This window comes from Dermacentor andersoni, chromosome 6, assembly GCF_023375885.2.
Source record: "Dermacentor andersoni chromosome 6, qqDerAnde1_hic_scaffold, whole genome shotgun sequence".
Taxonomy (NCBI): Eukaryota; Metazoa; Arthropoda; class Arachnida; order Ixodida; family Ixodidae; genus Dermacentor; species Dermacentor andersoni.
Genome location: NC_092819.1, coordinates 65,736,092 through 65,756,480, shown reverse-complemented (window position 1 = coordinate 65,756,480; position 20,389 = coordinate 65,736,092). Strand labels below are relative to the sequence as shown.

At 42.9% G+C, this 20,389-nt stretch overlaps 1 protein-coding gene across 1 annotated transcript; it reads right to left on the bottom strand.

The window, feature by feature from the left end:
- Window positions 1–5,678: 5,678 nt before the first annotated feature.
- On the bottom strand, window positions 5,679–19,514 carry LOC126522713 (testis-expressed protein 264-like). Its single transcript, XM_050171502.3, has 3 exons — window positions 18,983–19,514; window positions 17,167–17,388; window positions 5,679–11,523 (listed from the first exon to the last, which is right to left on the bottom strand). Exons 1-3 carry the CDS (start codon window positions 19,241–19,243, stop codon window positions 11,167–11,169), a joined length of 840 nt encoding a protein of 279 aa, XP_050027459.1. The 5' UTR covers window positions 19,244–19,514; the 3' UTR covers window positions 5,679–11,166.
- Window positions 19,515–20,389: the final 875 nt, after the last annotated feature.

The window sequence follows — 20,389 nt, the reverse complement described above, 5'->3', positions numbered from 1 at the left end:
ATTTCTTAATAAAGCAGATTCCCATATGTGGCTGCTATTGGTAGCTGCAGTCGGCTATGCAATGTAGATACCGCGGCTGCCACGGGGTGCCACCACAAAAGCGTACTGCAGCTCGCTGAGGACAACCGCATTTGGCTTATGTTTAGCGCATCGTAGGCCCCGAAATCGGAAGTGTATGTTAACATCCAAAATTAAATTTGAACTTCACGCCACGGTGGCGCTTAGAAGGCGGAGCATTGTGGGCACGCCCCACTCCACCATAGCCTTTACAATGCAAGGCATTGAACAAGGAACAGGAGCACTGCGGAGGCTGTGTTTGATTGCCAATAACTCCGCTTCTGCTAAACGCATTGAAGTACTTTCTGCAGCAAAGTATTTCTGAAATAGCCTATTTTCACTTTAAGTGCCTTTTTCCACTTAGATAAAAAGTTCTCCAGAGCCCCTCTAATATCAGTCGGACCACCTTTTTTGCTGTGCATAGAAAAACGATGCGTTAGCTTGCTTTGTTGTTTAAAACAGTATCTTCAGCACTTTCACGATGTTTGACTATTGACTGCAGATTCAAGGAACAGGAAGGCATGCAAGAGGCAGACAGCTGCAGAAAATGTAGATGACCATGTAATACCCGACACTCTGAGCAAGTGTTACTTGTCAGCGCACTGCTGCATGAGGAAAGTGTCGTTCGGAATTGATGACAGTGCCAGTGATTTATCAGCCGATGCACAATATGTATTATTTACTTTAAAGAACAATAGCAAGATAACATCATCAACAGCCATCAGAAGCCAGTACAAGATGGCATTGCACCTAACATGCTAGTGATGCACTGTGTGTTTGGAAACAAAGTGCTGATAGTGGCCAAGTCCTGCTGGCTTCCATTGGCAGTTCTCATTGCAAATGGGATGAGGATGCTTACAACATTTGAAATCGCACACAAAAAAGTGTTTTCGCAATTAATGCCGACCATAAATTGAATATGTTATGTTTGAAGCACCACTACCGAGGCTACGCACTTCAATGCTGGGAAGCGAGTTTTGATGCGCACACTTGCTAGAAAATGCATTCTTCAACAAGTGTTGCTAAACTTTTCCAAGTGGTCACCTGTGAATGACAAAAGCAAAGAACACTTGCTCAAAGCGACATTAAATTTGCCTGTCTTGCTGGAGTATCAGCTAGAACTTGCAGCAAAATAACAAGTACAACCAAGTCGGCTATGCTCTTTCTCAACACGCAAAATATTTAAGATCCTGAAACTGGCGAGTCGTGATCAGTGTTACTTTTTTGTACTGAGAATAAAGCCCTTTAAGGCTACACAAAGTCTTATTATTTGGAAAAAACCACCTTGTCCCAAAATGGTGGCTGCTTTTAACTTTAAGCATTACGAACAAAAATTCATCTACAGGTCCATTTTGGCTGTAACTTCCATCAAATTAAGGTTCTTGAAGTTTTGAGTGACATCACTTCAGACGACATCGACTTTGGATTTATTGTGGATAAAACTAGTCTGTGTGGGGGGAGGGGAGTAAGTAGAGCCTGAAAATGTGGTATTAAACTAAACTTCATGCAAATTAAAATTTGAGCAGAGATACACCAGCGGCTTAACAGGAAGAGGGATGTACACCTGACACTCCTGTTTATGAAACACTCTGCATAATTTGTTTCTCACTTTCACCCCTCACCACCCAACCTGGAACGGCGTGCCAAGCCTGTTGCTAGGCTAACATTTCTAGGAACCATGGAAGTTTCTCTTTTCCTGCCTTCAATTGTGTGGTTTTGGGCTTAATTATTCCCAGCTGCAGCTGCTGTGCTTCAATGAGGACGAATGCAAAAGTGTCTATGCACTAATGTACATATTTAAATATCCCACATAGCCAGGTTATTTGGGTACCACAATTGTGGAGTCTCCCATAGCCTCATCATAGCTTTGCTATGTCAAGTGTCTATACAAAATCAGTTTGGTCTGTACACTGCATATGTCTAAAATACCAAATATCTATGCTTACACTGCTCACACTGAAAGGTCCTTCACAAAGTGTTTTTTTCTTGTCTGACCACCACGTTAAGAACAGCTGGACAGGATGACGGGCAATGATAGCATGTTGGGCATTGGTCAACTTAAAATAATGCCTTTGGCTTATCTGAATATGTAGAATGAAAGACAAGATAGCAGCAAGTAAGGAACTGCAATACTTGAGCAATTCCATTCCAGACCTTCAATGAACCATTGTTTACCTTGATTTCACACCCCCATGAACCTCATCTTCATACATTCTCAAAAGAATCGTCATGCATGCTCTCCCCCTTTAGCTTTCCAAACTCACATTTGATGCAATCACTCGCTGCTGCCTCGTTTTCAATAACCCTTATTTCGTCCTTTCTGTGATTCATCCCACCATCTGTTCAGCCATATTATCTCAGCTGGTGGTGACCTTGGCAGCCCCTTCAATATTTCCCAGTAGGTCTTATTGTGAAAAGTGGCAGCGTTTAGTCGCTGACCTTATCCTGATGCAACATGTGGCAAGGCCTGCAGATGCCAGTCACTTTGACATCATGTCGCACTCTTCGCCCTAGAGGGTTTCCATACGGTCAACCTCTAAGGCTTATGGAACACGGGATTACAAAATAAAGATAACCTGAACCTCGCAAAGCCTGGGCACGTAGCCTCGAATTCAACTTTTTGGAGTGTTGCCCGTTTTGTGACTTATGTAGTGTTCCATTAAATTAGAAGCACCATGCCTCAAAAGACCACAAATGTGTAGCTTATGTCCTGTAAACTTTTAAGGCCCGCAGTACAGGTTTGCTCTCTCCTCCTTGGTATGTGTTTGCCATGTGCAGTATGAACCACCACTTGAAAGCCTAGCGCATGTCCTGTCATCCTCTCTACTGTCGTTTTTCACTATAGTCTGTGCATTACGCAATAGCAGGAGCAGATGGTTGAGGCAGGAAGCCTGTACATTGTCTCGCCTCCCTGTTTGTCCACATTACTACAAACGCAGCCATCATACACTTAAACACCTGAAAATACTGCCATTTGTCTCCCAGATAAAGAATGAAAACTACATTATAAAGCAAAGCTTTTTTTGCTTGCTTCCCCCCCTTTTGCAGGTGGCTGCAGTCTTGCATAATTGCACAATAGGCCGATATGGGACATAGAGTGAACCATCATTGCATATAGTGCAAACAGAGGTGGTTCGGCATTGCGAGTGATGCAAGGAAGTGCATATTTCACCTGCAACACGAACATGCTGTCGCTCTCATGCCATCGTCACTGCATTGTTTCCATTCGATTGTCATCACTGCGTCATTGTGCTGTTGTCATCATTCCAATATCGTCGTGCGTGGCATCTGCATGTTCGTTAGCCACACGTTTAGGTTGAGTGAAGCGTTTCCAGGTTAAAATGTGTCCAACTTGGTTGTGTGCTCTACACCCCTTTACAAATGCCCACTCAAGAAAACCAATGGAAGATTCATTCAAACCGGTTCCTACAAGGTTGCTGATGTGAGCTTGTTGGTACATCTCGACTAAAGATGGTTGAGCACAGAAAAACATGAGGACAAACTAAGGCACATTGAATGTACAGATGCCGTTAACAACAATGATCTTAAATTCCTTCCCTGAGACAAACAAAACTACCTTCAGTGAATTACGTCACAGATCACATGAATCACTTTGCAATAAAAGAAAAAAAGAATAGTAAGATCGCCCAAACGAACTCTGAAAAGTTTAAACTGTCGTGGCGCGTCAAGTTAGGGAAGCTGTACTGATGTATGTGTCAACGAAATAGTAAATTTTTATGGGCTTCAATTATTAGGCGAGTGACTTCACATCTGTTTTCGCCTACGGTAAGTGTTTCATCAATAAGGGGTTCACCCACATCTTTGGCAATGTAGCGGAAAAAAAAAAGAAAAAAAAAAACCATCAGGAGTAATTTTATTAGCCCAATTGCTATGCTCTCTTAGCCGTTTAGTTTTGCAGTGTCCCATTTGACCATTGCAATAACTGTTACAGGACAACGGTATACACTCAACTCAATTTTGCACTAAACTATTTCTTTATGTGCCTTTTTTGACGCCCACTTTTCACATTCTTTAGGGAATCCGTTACTTTACACAAACTGCCCAGTTTAGCGGGTGCTGAGGAAACAAATTGAACATTGCCTCGTGCAGCTTGTACCTTGTGGATGATGGGAATCCCAACTGCTACATTTTTCTTATCAAAAGCAGGGCAACCTTTTGTGTTAGACACACTACGACTCCTACTACAAGCTTGCGACACAGAAGCTTGCCCCTATATTTGAGGAATAAAATCTGGAGGACACATAAGCATCGCTTTTAAGAGTAGATCACAATAACATTCAAAGATCCCAGACTGCTTTTCATGCTTCCCGGCAACTGCAGCTTATGTAACCGTAATGTTTACTGGGAAACGCTGGGGTGGCAAATGCTATGCATGAAGGCGAGCTTTCTGATAGAAACACAGCCTTTTGCGTGGGCTGATCTGCTATTTCGCACTTTTATTTCAGTGTGAGTGGATGTAACATAAAAGGTATGCGCTGTCAGAGTTTCTTTTCATGACATTTGTTTGTGGGCTGTCATTTTCAAAATTTCGAGGTATAACTTTGCAAAGTATGAAAGACAGTGTATGAGCAACTTTGGTGATAGAAGAGCAGTTGGGTATGTGTGGTTCAGAATGATCTTTTGCGAAAAGATGGTCGACTCTGGATGCCAACGGCGGATTTTCTGCGACACGGGGCCCTTAATGCTATTGCGTTAACATGTAGCAGTTATTCCCTACATCCAGCAGATATGTCCCAACTTAAAGAAACTAGCTGCACGAGGCACCGTTCAAGTTGTTTTTTCAGTATGTAGTAAACTGGGCAATGTGTAAAGAAAATAGATACCACAATGAATTTGAAGGCTGCTGTCAAAAGAAGCACAAAATAAAAATTGTGTGTGCGAAAGGTGCGTCATTTATCATATCCCAATGTCCTGTAAACTATTACGACGAGCAAACGGGATGTTGCATAAGTGAACAGCTTGGTGAGCATAGCAATAAGGCTATAGAACAACACCTGATGGTTTTCTTGCAATACATTGTCAGAGATGTTGGTGCAGAGCCCTTTTCAACAAAAGAGTTATAGGCAGAAACAAATGTGAAGTCACTTGCCTAATAAATGAATCCAAGAAAATTAACTATTTTGGTGATGCATGCGTCAGTAAAACTTCATCAACCTTGGCTGACAAAGAATTGAATTTTCTGCACATGCCACGACCATTTGACTTTTCCAAGTTCTTTTGAGTGCTTTGCTTGGTTCCCCCCCCCTCCTTTTTTTTATTGTAACGACATTCACGTGATCTGCGACATTGTCCACTGAACATAGTTTTGTTTGGCTTGGCGAAGGAATTAAAGACCATTGTTGTTAGCAGTGCCTGTGCGTCCAATGTGCCTTCTTTTGTCCTCGTGTATACCTCCATTCAACCACTTTACAATTCCTACAGTATGCGAGATTTGCCCAATTTTTTTTTTTTTTAATTGAGCCACCATGACAGGAAGCATGGGTAAGTTCACACGAATCCTGTAGACTACAAGTACGTCTACTAGTCAACCGAATCTCCAATGTGTATGTGCTTGCCAATTCAGTTGAGTTTCCTTCATTTTGAGGGAGCTCACGCGTCTCTGAAGTCTGCCACGATTTATTTCAATGCAAAAAAGAAAATGAGAATGTTAGGAACAATGCATCAAAGTGTCTGTCTAGACAAATTGTACAAAAAAAGGGAAGCACACGAAACGGTTTCCTTGCTTGGTCGAAGCACTTCTTTGGCTACTGGTTTCACATGGCGTGCATTAGTCTTGCACACCAAGCTCAAGCCCGTGACACAGACATAACCCAGAGCAAAGACCTCGGGGGCATGTTCTTTAAAGTGTGGAAATTAAGGGCTGCTGGAACAAGGCTAGTCCAGATGATGTCACTTCGGTACTACACTATTTGTAACGCAAGATGCAAGAAGACTTTAGTGCGACTCGCACAGTACAATCTCAACTGTTTGTTGTCAAGTGCACAGTCGCAGCCAAGATTGAGGTGCTTGGATGGTGTGCTCCAGACTGCGTCAGGCAACTGTATGTCCAAAGCAGGCTTTTACTGAATATGTGAAACCGCACCGCCTTTTTTCACTCCTCACACTGGCATTTATATCTTGAACCAAAAAAGGAGGGGGAGGTGATGGAAAATGCCTTCACTATTCTTCGGGTAACATCACTTGAGCCTTGATGGGGGTCCCTAATAGGGTCCACTCATATCCGGACATCCCAAACATGAACAATTAAAGTGATTATAGTTATACAATCTTTCTGTCATTCTTGTGCACTACAGTCTTCATCATGTCTTATGTACCAAGTAGTGCTTTACAGAACTAGTGCACAAACAAACCTTAAGCATCATTTAGTACCGTTTCCGAATGCAAAACAAGTGGACAGGTTGCCTGAAAGTGATGCAACAGTTCAAGGGTGCATTCCAAGTTACTCCCAGAGTTTTTAAAACTGCAGCAACATAAAAGAGTGCAGTTATATTGTTATGTGAATGAAGGACTAAGATTAAGAAGAGAACAATATTAAGGTCTCCTACGTGCTGTGCATATGTAAGCATGTTTCATTTGGCCAGGTTTCAAGACCCTACTGACTCATGTTGTGAAATGAGCAGCACTGTATTTGAGAGGACACATGCATGTAAATGTGCGCCATAATGCAGTACTCTTGTAAGATGCGTATGCAACATTTCGAGCTGATCTGGGCATTACTGCAAAGGCTATCGATTACTGGCCAGTGGCTCAAAACTTACTTGGGCACTGTGTATCACGACACACAGTGCGCTCTTTCCTGCTTTTTGACTTGGATTACCTCGAATACAAAAATGAGGTTTCACGTTTAATGCCATACTCTTGGTTGTACAAAAGCCGATAGGTATCCGTGGCAGCATTCCTCCTTTCGCCCAAGTTACCTAGCTCCGATAGTTATGTCAGATTAGCTCGAATGCGACGTCTATAGAAGGCCCAAAGCAATGCAGCTTGGCACCGATCCGAGTGAGAGCTTCACTCAAAAACACTTTTTGTAGGAACTATGCGACCAACTTATTGAAAGAGGTGCTTTATGAATGAAATGCAACGAAATTCAAGAACAAATGACATAGAAGGAAAACCTCCCAAAAACTCTGCTGCAACACTTCAGAGACACAAGGTGAAATGCCACTTTGCTTCCATGTGGTTTTCAAACCATCAATCAACTCCCAAAAGGTACAAAGCGGGAACATGTAGCAAGTTAAACTTCTGAACTTTTTGGAAACAATCACTAGACTACACTCCTTGGCAGCGTGCAACTCGAGGCAACAAACATTTTTCAACATCAACAAACCTTGCAGGAGGGAGTAACTGGGTATGGTTAAGAAAAAGTTAGTGGGATAAGTATGCAAAATGCCGTCTCAACAAGTGAAGCAGTTTCCAATACAAGTAAGTTATTTTTTTGTTGCTTGTCTTAGCAACAAGCTGAGAAACAATGGATGGTTACACGTTAACAGTTACAACAGTTGGGTGCACTAAACCAAGAGCTCAGATTCAGCCCTTGACAACAAAGGAGAATCATTTTAGTGGCAGACAGGGATGAAACGACCAAAATTCCAGTCCCACCTAATTCCCCTTGAAAAGTGAATCACAGAAAGAAAAAAAAAGATCGCTACAAATGCTTCAAGACAATGTATATCTTGGTACACTAAAAACTAACAATGATGAGATGCAATAACTAATCCGTCAGAAGACAAATAATTGCGAAAGGTCTTGCTAGGTGTTTGCAACTGGTAAGCAAGCAAGCACACGTTACTCGAGATGCCCATTACCTAAAAAGTATGCGACTAGAAGCAAACTTTTTTTTTTACCTCGCATAACATAGCCAGATGAAACCTTAATTATAGAAGCTCTTGGAGAATTGTACAACTACCTCCGAAAGAAAACGTGGACACACAAACGGCAGTCTCACCTTAAAACAATTCAGCAATTCCGGCACTTTCATCAAGTAACCATTGTGCCAAGCACCTAATATGGAGCACGCTGTGCACATAAAATGGTGAAAGTGGCACAAAGGGCAAGAATAGTGTAAGTAGCTCCAGCAACAAATTCTTAATTACGATGTTTAACATTAACACAACCTTTTATTTGTTGTACAAAGTTAAAAAAAAAAGGCCTTAATCTGTGTTCGAGCTTCATGTACAGAAGGCAGAAAAGTGGCGGTGTGCAAGCGATTCGTTAATCACATAAGCCCTCTTCTCTCTCATAACAAGCCAGAAGTTATATGAGAACAGCAGACGTACATATAGTAAAGCCTCGTTAATACGTACCTGCATAATAAGTAATTATGGTTTAAATATAGTCATGAATTCTCTGCCCTGTAGCCGTTGAACCTTGTGTGTTGGCAGACTTCTGAAGCCATAGTCTCTTAACGCACACCAAACAGTTCAAGCGAAGTATTTACTTAATTTTTCAGTGCGTACAAGTGTGGAAACGGCACAATGTCGTGTGCGCAAACCGTAGATAGCGAAATTGTGGTGCACGGACTGCTGATGCCACCAAAAGTGATTTCAAAACGTGGTAGCCATGACGCGTTTCCTGCTCCCGTCGCTTCTAGTGCTTCCACGTAGTCATCCACGACGACGATGTGGATGATGGCCCTTTCGTATCTGGCACGGCTAGTGCATCGACTGTCACGAGAGTGTTCATAGAGAAGTGGGGCCTGATGGAGAAACTGGCTGGTGGCGGCAAGTGAAAAACAGATGTTCTGCTGCCTGCTTGCAAATAAATCTTGCCTGCATGTGTGTTTGAAAATGAACTCATTTTCTTTTTTGCCGGTAAGTCCACATCCGCTCAATCTGCCATTGCTGGTTAATTCGTTTAGTGTGTACATAGTTTAGTGTGTATCAGATCCACATTCCCCACCAACTATGTATTAACGAGGTTTTACAGTACTAGAAAAACTGTCTGAAAGCATTTCTTGAGCAGAAAAAATTCAGCACACAACTACTATTCGCAGTATATTGTGTTGCATCTGTGTTCTGTGTTGAACAGTGCGCCTTCATTAAGGAATACTCTATTCTAGATCCTGTATACGTAAGCTCACAAAATGCTTGCTGCCCCTGCTTAATGTCACACAAACCACATACAGCATCGTAGAAACCTTGCGAATTCCCAATAAAGCAAAAGAAAACATGCTGCCAGTTTATTTCAGTGCTTCTTTTCATCTTCCGCTTCTGTAGCGATTTGCTACAACTTGACATGCTGGTACTTGCAGCATTGACCAGAACCTGCCAGTCATGTACTCTTGACAGCGCAGCTGCACAAAGCTTGGAAGGAAGACTCGGGGCCGTTTCGAAAGTGCGTTTGAACAGCAATGAATGAAGGCCCAACATAGTGGAAAGCAAGAGGGCACCAGGTCAGTGATAGCAACCAAGGCGGGCATAGCTTGCCAGCCGTCATAAAATCATGCTTCTACAACAAGCACACAACACTGCTTCGGTGACAAGGCAGTGGCACACAGAACTGAACAAGACACAACAACGTAACATCAATGCTTTCCTTAAGACGTCGAGCAAGGCAGTTGAGTAAGGGCGAAAAAAAATGAAAAAACAGAGAAACAAATACTTTTGAAAAGTTGGCATCCACTGAAGCAAAATGAGGCTCAGATCACAGGGCTCACTCATTAACTTTTGCAGTTTACCTCAAGAGGCTGGACTAGAGAGAGTAAAGTTGCACTGAATGTGCCACATTAATTAGAAAGTTCAGCCCCAGTCGGTTCCTCGCTACGTATATTTATCCACAGCGACGTCTATTTTAAATTTATGGCCAATAATCCTGAACTCTGACAGTGCTGTAGAGAATCCAGAAGTAGCTTGAGTAAAGAGCACTGAGTTTAAGGGAGATAGAGGTGGACACTTACGCAGTCAAACTGAAGTTATCAGATGCATTTTCTTTCCTTTTTCTGTTTGCTTTCCAATGTCGCAGCAACACGAGCAATGGGGCATTCCATAGATGAAAAGCTCGTCTTATTCCATCAGCAGAAGCACCCTGTCCCCATTGCAGAAGAATTCTCTAGCTGCGAGGCTTTTGCTCACTGTTGAATTTTGTTTGGTTCTCTGGAAACAAGATGTGATGTGCCAGCAAGGGATGTACCTCTTAACCTTGTGAGGGGGAAGAAGCCAGCATGCAGGTTCAAGAAAAGCAGAAATGACGTAGGACCTACTTTTGATATCCTTTTTGCCCACTGTCAACACATTCATTTCGTGCTGCCAATTTCAACCAAATAATCTTCGTGCACTTACCACTGAAAGCCGGTATCCCATGGTAAGCATTTTGGAGACAATAGCAGTGCTCTAATTGCACAGTGCAAAAGGACGTGCCAATGACTGATGGCACCATGCCCAATATACATAGAAAGAGCAGGAACAACATTGCACTGGCGATGCAAACACTGTTAATTGACCTACTACCTCATTTTGGGTCCTATGCATGCCTGGGCCAGACTAATAAATGTCTACTGAAGGAAACCCTGCATGAGTAATTTCAGAAGGGACAGAAACAAGTGCAGTCCATAGGTATCTCGGACCATACAAACTAGACATCAGTACTATGTGCTGCTTGCACATTTTCCCACAGAGTACTAGCCTGAAAGAACTTTCAAATTTCCACTTTGCAATATGGAGGTGAACAGCATTGCACGACACTGCATGCTAGCCATCGTGTGACAGACAGTTGGCTATTCCGGCAGCACATAGCACAAAATTGCTGAATATTGATTAGCAGATCCTGCAGTAATCTAAGCCAATGACTGCTGCTGCAAGCTCAGATAGTTGCGACAACTATCGAATAGGCATGGTTTGTGGCAACCTTCTGCACTGCTCCAGAGTCCCTTTGACGCTCCTCCAATAGAGCAAGTAACGCTCCTTCAAAACAACTATAACTGCATGCACACCTCCTCAAAGCAACAACTCCAGGTTTAACCACCGAGATGAAGGAGAGAGAGGTGGCAGCATTGTGCGCTTGTGGAAGAGCATGTTGTGTACATCCCACGTGCAACACCGGGGAAGAATAATCGGGAGGGGAGGACATGGTGAGGCCAGAGAGGAGCAGCGCCTAGTTGGATGCCGTCTCAAGGCGCAGCTCTTCGAAGGAAGATGTGGTGCTGCTGCGCGAGCCACGCTCGTGGTCACTTTCCTCAGTGTTTCCGTTGCCACCATTGCCATTGCTCGCCGCAGGTTGGCTCGTGGGCGGCGATGGCAGCTCTTCCTCCTCTTCATCCTCGTCCTCCCCATCCTCGGCATGATCCTCTTCAGAGGCAGTGGTGGTGCCGGGGTCCGAAGTAGCACCCTCCTCAGGGTCTTCAGTCGCTTCCTCAACGTAGAACTCGTCTTGCTTTGCAAGTGGGCAGACAAACAGCACACGCTCACCCTCGTAGATTTCCATCATAGGCCGTGCGCACAGCAGTTTCTCCTGCGTGGCAACAATTACGAAGCGATAAGTAAAACTGGGTACTGAGATCTTCATTTACTCAGTTTCTAACATCTTCACTATTCTTTTTGTTTTGTTTTAGAGAAAACAGGTAGCTCAAGAAGCACACTTGTAGCACTTTTTTCTAGAGTTATGCAAGCTAACAAAGCATGCTAACAGCACGCAGAATTTATAACGATAGTAGACACGAAAGTTTACTGACTTCTTACGTGAAGTGACATCGAAACTCTTGAAGTAATGCCACTGTTTCAATAATAAACAATGGAAACTATCAGCTTTCTTCATTAACAAGTTCACTGCGATGTGGATCACAGGTGGGTCATGGCAGTTATTTCAACTGTGCGGCTGTGCAGGGCTTTTCTGCAGTGCAAGCAATGTCCTCGCTAGAAATTGATGGAGAAAAAAATTGTTGCTTCTTTTTCCACACATTGTGGCGCTATCTCCGTGCATGTTGAGGCAGTCGCATGTGAATGACGACATACCAGAGAAATATGACAAGTGACCCACACTGCATCACGCACAGGAATCGGGACTTCAAAAAGTGAATGTCGCAGTGAATGTGTTAAAACGCATTATAATCACACTAAGTGTAAACACTGATTCTTTCATTACAGCCATCAGACTTAGGATCACATGGCTTTTGACACATGCTATAGTGCTTTTATCATGCCTCCCCCCCCCCCCAATATCAGAGTTGGCTCAAGGACAAGGCTGGCCTTTGCAGTAATTTTCGTCCTTATGCATGCAAACTATGTCAGAGAGAAATGAGGACAGAGTGAGGAAAACATAAATAAATGTGCACACAAAACACACCCCACGGCACTGCTGGTGCAAATGAAATTAATGACATTATATTAGTGCCAACAGTACTACATGAACAAATGTGGCAATATAAAATAAGTATGGGAATCTTTTCTATTTTACTAGCTTCATTTATGACTGGTTCTGGCACACCATACTACCATCCCCTGTAATTCAAATCAATGCAAATGAATCAATTGAATGCTAGGTTAAAGAGACACATTCCTGAATTTTGCACTGAATTTACATCATCAGTGCTACAAGAGTGACATCACAGATTTCGAAATCTTTAAAGAATTGCTTTTTTGACTCTGGTTGTGTTTAAAGGCAACGCAGTCCTTCACTGAAAAATAATTAACTATACTCCATTCCATACATAGCAGTCAGAAACTACAGTGAGAAACGCTGCAGAAACTACACAGGAAGTTTGGTCAAGAAAAGCTATCACTCTGTGTGTTCTGTCCATGCTTTGCTGTGCGCTGACGGCCTTCACTCGCCAAGCAAGCCCTTAAGGCTCCTCACGACGGGTTGCAAATAAAAAACCCAAAAAGAACAATAAAAATAAGAATGATCTAAAACAATGCATTAGCAGCCGTATACCACAGTGTGTTTGTTTCTAAGGATTAAAACTTGTATCATTCAGTACTGAGCCTATATAAAAAACAGTTGCACACAATTTCGGTCAAAAAACATCGAACTATATCTAAGTGCTAAGGAAGCCACTGCAAGAAGTCTCTCTAGCCACCACAGCATTGACAGCTATGTATGAAACGGTGTATAGACCCATGTAGACAATGTAAAAATCGAAAACACCGTGATATGCTGGTGCACAAGCTTCAGTCAGTGGCATCACCAATGTTTTGTTTTTGGATTTCTTCTGGCTTCCCAAATCCCTGCACAGTCAGAGTAGCCATTTCACAACTGCAGAGGTGCAATTTACTAATAATATATTTTTTTCATTCATTCATTCATTCATTCATTCATTCATTCTTATACTGTCAGCTCTCATCGGGCTATTACAGGAGTGGAGAATAAAAACAACAAAAAGAAACAAAGAATGCGACCGAGCTACAAGCTTTAACTCGCAAAGCTTGTTTTAGAATGGAAAAGACGTATGAAATACAACATACAAGGGAAAGTAATAGAGAAACCATTCACAATTTGGCACCGCATCGTCATAGACACAATAAGAGTCACACATGTAAAAGTAAATGCATACATATTGGGTAATTCACTATGTGTTATTACAAAAAGTTGTGCTTTTAAGACTTTCCAGAAAAGGTAGTTAAGGACATCGATATTACAAGAGAGCCGGGTAACAAATTCCAGTCTCTTATTACCCTAGGAAAGAAACTGAACTTGAAGCAATCATTGCGGGCGATTGGATTGGATTGGAAAAACTTTAATAGAAGTCCTGCAGGACGCACGTCAGCGCGTCCTGCAGCGGGCGAGTGGAGCAGGAATATACATCCCATGACGATGCCTCATTGACGCGTCCATAGGAAGCTCAAAATAATCATCTAGTTTAATATCTACTTGATTGTGAATAACTTCGAAGAGGAATTTTAATCTGTCGTATTTAGTTCTGAGCTCAAGTGGTGCTAGATCAGCTAACTGACATAACTCTGTTGGAGAATGGATGCGACAATATTTATTAAATATAAATCTGGCAGCTAGCCTCTGTATTCGGTCAAGTTTAGAACAGTTAGTTATGGTGTGCGGGTCCCAAACGATTTTAGTATATTCAATAATTGGTCTAACTAGAGTTTTGTAAGCAAGACATTTAATTTCAGGGGTTCCCCGATTGAGGCGGAACCTCAACTTTTTGAGGCAGAACCTCAACCGGAACCTTTAAAAAAAAAAAAGAAAAAAAAAAGAATGAAAATCAGTGACTGCCATTTTGGCCTGGCTATGTGAAATCATAAATTAAAGGGCCACCACTGTTTCGTCTGCCTTGAAACACTGCCAGACCACATCAGACGTTCTGCTTTGCACGCTATGGCACTCAACGGCACAGCAAGCTTGTTGCCGTTGAATTGTGCCCACAATTCCTTCACTCGTGTGACAACAAGCAGCAGCAAACTCCCGAGACGCGCATGCATAAGAAACAAAGCAACTTATGGCTGATATAACATTTTTCCAGCTCCTGTAATCACTTATGCTGTTTTCCGTACACAAAAGCTTAGCCTTTGAGATCGACCTTTGTTACCTGAGGAACTAGGTTCTGGGTCTTTCGATTCATTTCATTACCACTCAGTGTTACCAGACTGCTGAACGACTCAACTGAGACATTGAAAAAATTTAAACAAATCTTCTACAGCATTCAATGCATTCAATGTTGCCAGCTTGACGTGGAATACATACAGTTTAACATGCAATGCAAAGTTCAAGCTCGAATATTTGGTGTCATGGTCCCTTTAAACTAAGAGAGCTAGGACTAAACCAAGGGACGAAAAAAGCAAGACTTGCTGCAGGTAAGAGCTTACCAAAGTTGTGGGTTTGGCTCCCAATGGTGGCAAAGTTATCTATTCTCTGGCTAATATTTTCCTTCTCCTTTAGTAAGAATATGAAATTTATTGTAAATACAATCATATTTAATTAGTTCCATAATTTTATAGAAGTGTTATTTTCCCCACGCTTTTCTTGTCTCTGTCAGCTTCTTATCAGCACGTACTGGTTAACAGGTTAACTCGACAAATGAGACGTTATAGTGGCTTAAGTTTAACAAACAGGGGCTGCAAACAGCAAACATTTAATGCTTTGGAAGGAAAACATATTAAGCTAGCACCATTCAAGACAGCCCAGCCAGAAATCTCCAGCACCTACCACAAAAGAAGCAAAAAAGGTGCTTAAGGCTTGTTTGAAACAACAGTGACTGAATGTATAACATATAAAACATTCAGTGACAGCACATTTTTGCAAGACAGACGTGATTTCATTAGTTTGTGGAAATTGGGGTGCTTTGGGTTGCATTTCCTCAAATAATTGTTCTGCGTTCCGCAAACTCTCTTTCCTAAGACACAAACTGAAAAATGTCCCTCCTAATGTGAAATTACTGTGTTATTTTACATTTATTAGACCAAAGAGTATGCATGTATATCATGGGATCCTTACACTAAGTCAAATATTGCGCGTCTGGAAAAAATACAAAGAAAGGCAGTTAGGTTTATATTTCATAAATTTGCAAGACAGGACTCTCCCTCTAACATTATGACAGAAAATTCCATACCCACTCTTGAATCACGCCGAAAGCTGCTAAAGCTTGAATTCCTTTCCCTTCTTCTCAACAGGCTTGAAATTAAACCATCAACTTACATAACGCCTGCAATAACGCCGCACACAAGACAGCATCATCTGGACTCACTAACATCCTATTATGCTCGAACTGACACGTTTAAATTTTCTTTTTTTCCCAAAACAATATCCAATTGGAACGACAGTTTACAGACAGCATGACTAAAAATTGTATAAATTTGTATTCACTTCTTCCTAATTTGTTCTCTTTTGCTTGTATGCATTCTATTGCCCCTCTGCTTGGACCGAAAGGTCTGCGGTATGTACTAAATAAATAAATAAATAAATGATGCACAACTTCCCTTGAACGACCACTCCTGCAAGCAGCAAGCTGGGTAGATCGCAAAAGAAGTGCACATCTTATCGCTAAATAATGGGGCAATGTAATCGCAGTGTAGTTAGAGGATTAGAATGAGAGAGTGTGTCCACAGGAGGTTGTGCAAGCGTCAACAGTGAAGGACAGAATACTGAAGAATGGCGACGGCGCTGCTTCATTTTATCCTGAAGCTCCAGTTCTTTCTGCTGCCCTTGTTGGCTGCGCCGAGCCCACAGGACGAGCCACTGGTGTCTGCTCAATGCGCTATCATTCTTGTATTGTTTCTGCCATTCTTTCCCCTCTTTTCTTTTTTTTTTTCCCCAGGAGACAGTGATGTGGAATAAAATTACTGGGTCACGCTGCGTAGCTTTCAGGAGACTGAATTTCAACAGTACCGTCTGCATGATGTATGCAGGTTGGTATTTTGTCTGGTGACTAATAAAGAATGAGTAAACCCAGGAGAAGGAACTACTGTTTTACATAGTGTAGCAGAATTGGATACAGCATAGTGAAGCACCTCTCCAAGCTCTCGCTGCTCGGAGTCCATGAAGCGACATCTCCACTGCACTGACCTACCCATGGAAGCTACCATGACAGTAGGTTTTCATACACCAACATAAATATTCGATCAGAAGCTGCACTTTTAGGAGAAATACATACTCAGGAATGATATCACATCACCGAAGGTCAGGGGGTATATACACTGCATGAGAATTTGGTGCTCAGATCTAATACAATACCCATGAAGCAGTGTTGAATCTTCAGGTACACCTGTTCAAGCAGCCTACATGAGTCGCACGCAATGCCTCTCTTTGGTCGTGCTTGGCATGAGCAATGCGGAGTTCGCAATAATAACTAAGAGGAGGGTATTTAGCGAAAGAAAGGTGTTGCCTTATTATTGTTTAGTGTGTCTTGATGCCCTTTAGTCAAATTCATGCATGGAAAATAAAGTGCACATTAGCAAAATTCAATCCTCTCAGCTGCAGTAGGTTCTTCAAGAAGACATTCAAGACATTGCCACACAGGGCAGTTCATCCAGGTGAAGGGGATGGTGGGGCCTCTGAGATTCCATTAAAAAGCAGCTCTACATCTGGACCCACTCCACCTATCTAGTACACTCTACTGTATTCCCATAATGGGCCTATGTAATCACATTAATCCACTAAAGACAGTAAAGACATTAAAGAGAATGTAATGTCATATGCCCTGCATACCTTGATGTACTCTCTGAGCTTTGGGTAGACTCGGGCCATGGCAATCATCACGGAGACAGAGCCACGGAATGGGAACACAGTGGTGACAGCATGATCCACAGCTGGAAAGCTGGCAGTCTTGAAGCCCTCAGCTTCCAGTTGCTCCTTCACCTCCTTCGTGGCTGGCCGTTCGGTGTCGTTGAGCACCACACCCACAAGGTAGCGCAGACGCGGCACTTCCACCTGAAGGTGTTGAGCAATGACCTTTACAGGAAGCACACTATACGCCCCTCCTGTCATGTGCTAGCAAAACAACTTTGTAGCAGTCAGGCACCAGGCAAGTAGTGGAACAAAGCATGAAACTTGTGATTCCATATCACAATGTATTAGGTCTTCAAATGTAGTTGGCAGGTGACAGGTGGTTGGAGCATCTTTCAGTATACCCTTTGGGCCTACATAGAGACCGCAAGAAATCATAAATATACAGGGTGCTTCATATGTTTGGAGCACATTTTTTTACAGCACAATGTGTCTGTTCAAAGCTCCAGAAGGTCACTGACAGATTTCTAGGCAGCTGTTGTGGCAAGAAGGGGTACTTCCGAGTGATTTTCACTCTGATTAATTTGATAATTGAGTGTGTACACAAAAGGATCTGCACACAAAAATTTACAAAGTTGCAGTCATAAACGTATTTGTAAGCTGTCCATAGCTGTAAGACATTGAAATGGCACGACAGCGTGACAGGGACAGAGCAACATTTCGGCACACAATAAAGTACACTTAATTAAATACAAGAAAGGCATTGGTTAAAAATTTATTTGCAAGTCTTTTGTTATCTTTTCCACTTCATCACTGCATGTTAAAGGTGACGGTTACCTATTTATGTGTGCTTTCCTTTTATAGCCTGTGACCAAGAGATCATTCTCTGTATTGTACAAAACTTCATGACACTTGTCAATTTTCATATATGCCTCATTTGATATCTTGCACAAGATTCCCTTAATGGTAGCTCGAACGGTTATACGAAATAGCAAGGAATCAAATAGCCAAACCATGCACCTACCAAAGCTGACAATAAATTTTCAATCATATTACGCCATGGCATTCATCACAAAATTCTTGCTCACACATGTCTCACTTTGTCTGGTACAGATAAGCGACAACACTTCATAATCAAAGCCTCTTGTATACAGCTAAGTGCGCAACGCCCACTGCGCCATAACTTAGCGATGCTAGCGCTTGGGCAATGAATATCTTGAACGTGCTTTATAGTTTCAGACACCACATGGAGCTACTGCGGAGATGACAGCTAGCATGATGTAACGATTGCATTGTCTTTCGCACTAGCGGCTAAATAAAGTAGTGCTTTTCTGAGCAACAATGCGAATACGGCGCACTGTAAACAAACACTCAGGGGTCTAAGGAAGTGCCGCCGTGAAAGGAAAGCGAAAGGTAATAAGCGGGCACCAATAGGTGGAAGATGGTGTCCGCAGTGTGCAGAGAGGGTTCGGAATGCCACATCTTCCGCCATAAGCGGCGCATGACTCAACTCGTAGTAGATAAATGGCGACAGCAAGTCTTCACAAGCCTCAGATAAGTGCGTTGATAACGAGGTCTTTCGATCTCAAGGCCGGCAAAACGCTATACAAACTGGCATCCGACACAAGCAACAAAGTTTGGTCTCGCTCCCACCGCAAATACGCGATCAGTGCGGTTTAAATCTAACTTTCGTCTACCAAAAGCGGGGTGAACGGGGCGCGCCGTAGCAATCTTTGGTTCCGCAATTTCCGGCGCGGGTGAATAACCGCAGAAGTAGCCTGTGGTGGCGCCGACTTACCTCGCTCGGGTCGTCGTAGTAGACGCCGATGCATTTTAGGGTGGGTGCGATGCTGTGGGCTTCGGTGAATAGAGCGCCCGAATTTTTGTACGAGCCCCGAGAGAACTTGTACGCTACCTTCAACTCATTGAAGGGCGGCTTCTCGGCCTTAATGTCTATCGGCGCGAACAGGCCAGAGTAACCGAGAAAGCCGAGCAGCGTCAACAAGAGAAGAATGAGAACAACGATGATTCCCAACAGCAACGCAACATCAGTCTCCATCTTGAGCTGAGCAGACGGTGCTAGATGGTACCGGAAGTAATGCGCTGTTTGCTTCCGTCAGAGCACGGAACGTCAATCGTCTTTCCTCGTCGGTTTCACGCACTTGTGGCGCTTCCGAAGAACAACCTAGAAATACGGAAGGCTACGCTCCCAGCCGCGTCATTGCGGCAATCTTCCTGTCCTTCGCAAACCTCTCCTCGTGCCTTCCACTGTTGCTTTCCTCCGCAGCACGCAAGCGATGCAAAACACCTCAAAATACGAGAAGTTACCCAACATAGAGATATGCGTGAGACCAGAGGTAAGAATCAAAACATGGAAGCAAAGGGGGCGCTTACATACAACCTACTTCAAGGAGTAGTAATCAAGTTAAATAAACTTTTGATGTTTTTGCTTTGAGTGGACTGCAAAGAGATACGACCACGTGGATACGACAGACCTTATCTGTCTCTGTGTTACAATTAAAGCGCCAGCTTCCTGCTTATGGCGTGCCGAACTAGCAAGTCATTCCTTTTTATTTATGCACAATAAATTGCGCCTAGATGAATAAGTGCATCTTATAGGACCTATAAAGCCTATAAAGCGGATAAAACATGGAACAAGGGAAAAAGCTGAGGAGAGCACGGATCAAATAACGTGTTAAAGCTTACTAGCCTAGTGTTCCTGCATATATATATGTCTGCGGGCACCGTTTATAGATCCTTTTCTGTTCCGCATCTCCTCGCCGCGCCCGCAGCAAGCATGCGGCCCGCCTCTGTGCCTGCCACCGCGGCGCTGGTGTCGAACTTTGCGCCAAGGAAGCGCGTGGTCTGCTACAGGCGCGTAGCGTTCCGTTGTGCTTTCGCACGGCGCTTAACTGACGGCATTGCTCATGCTTCACGACATCGTTATCTGCGCCTAATAAGCTTTAGGAATTAGCCCACGTATGAGTACAAACGATCAGTGATTTAGAAAAAAGTGGGCATTGGCGATTACATTTCGTTTTCGGCAGAATAGTCGCTTTCGTGCGTGTGCACTTCGCGCTTTTGGTTTTTAATGCGTTTAAACGCTTTAAACCTGCTGTAGAAAACTACGCTGTCGAATATCTGGCGTAAGAATCAACGTTTATTGATCAAAACATCTATAAACAATGTTATAAATCGTGTGAAT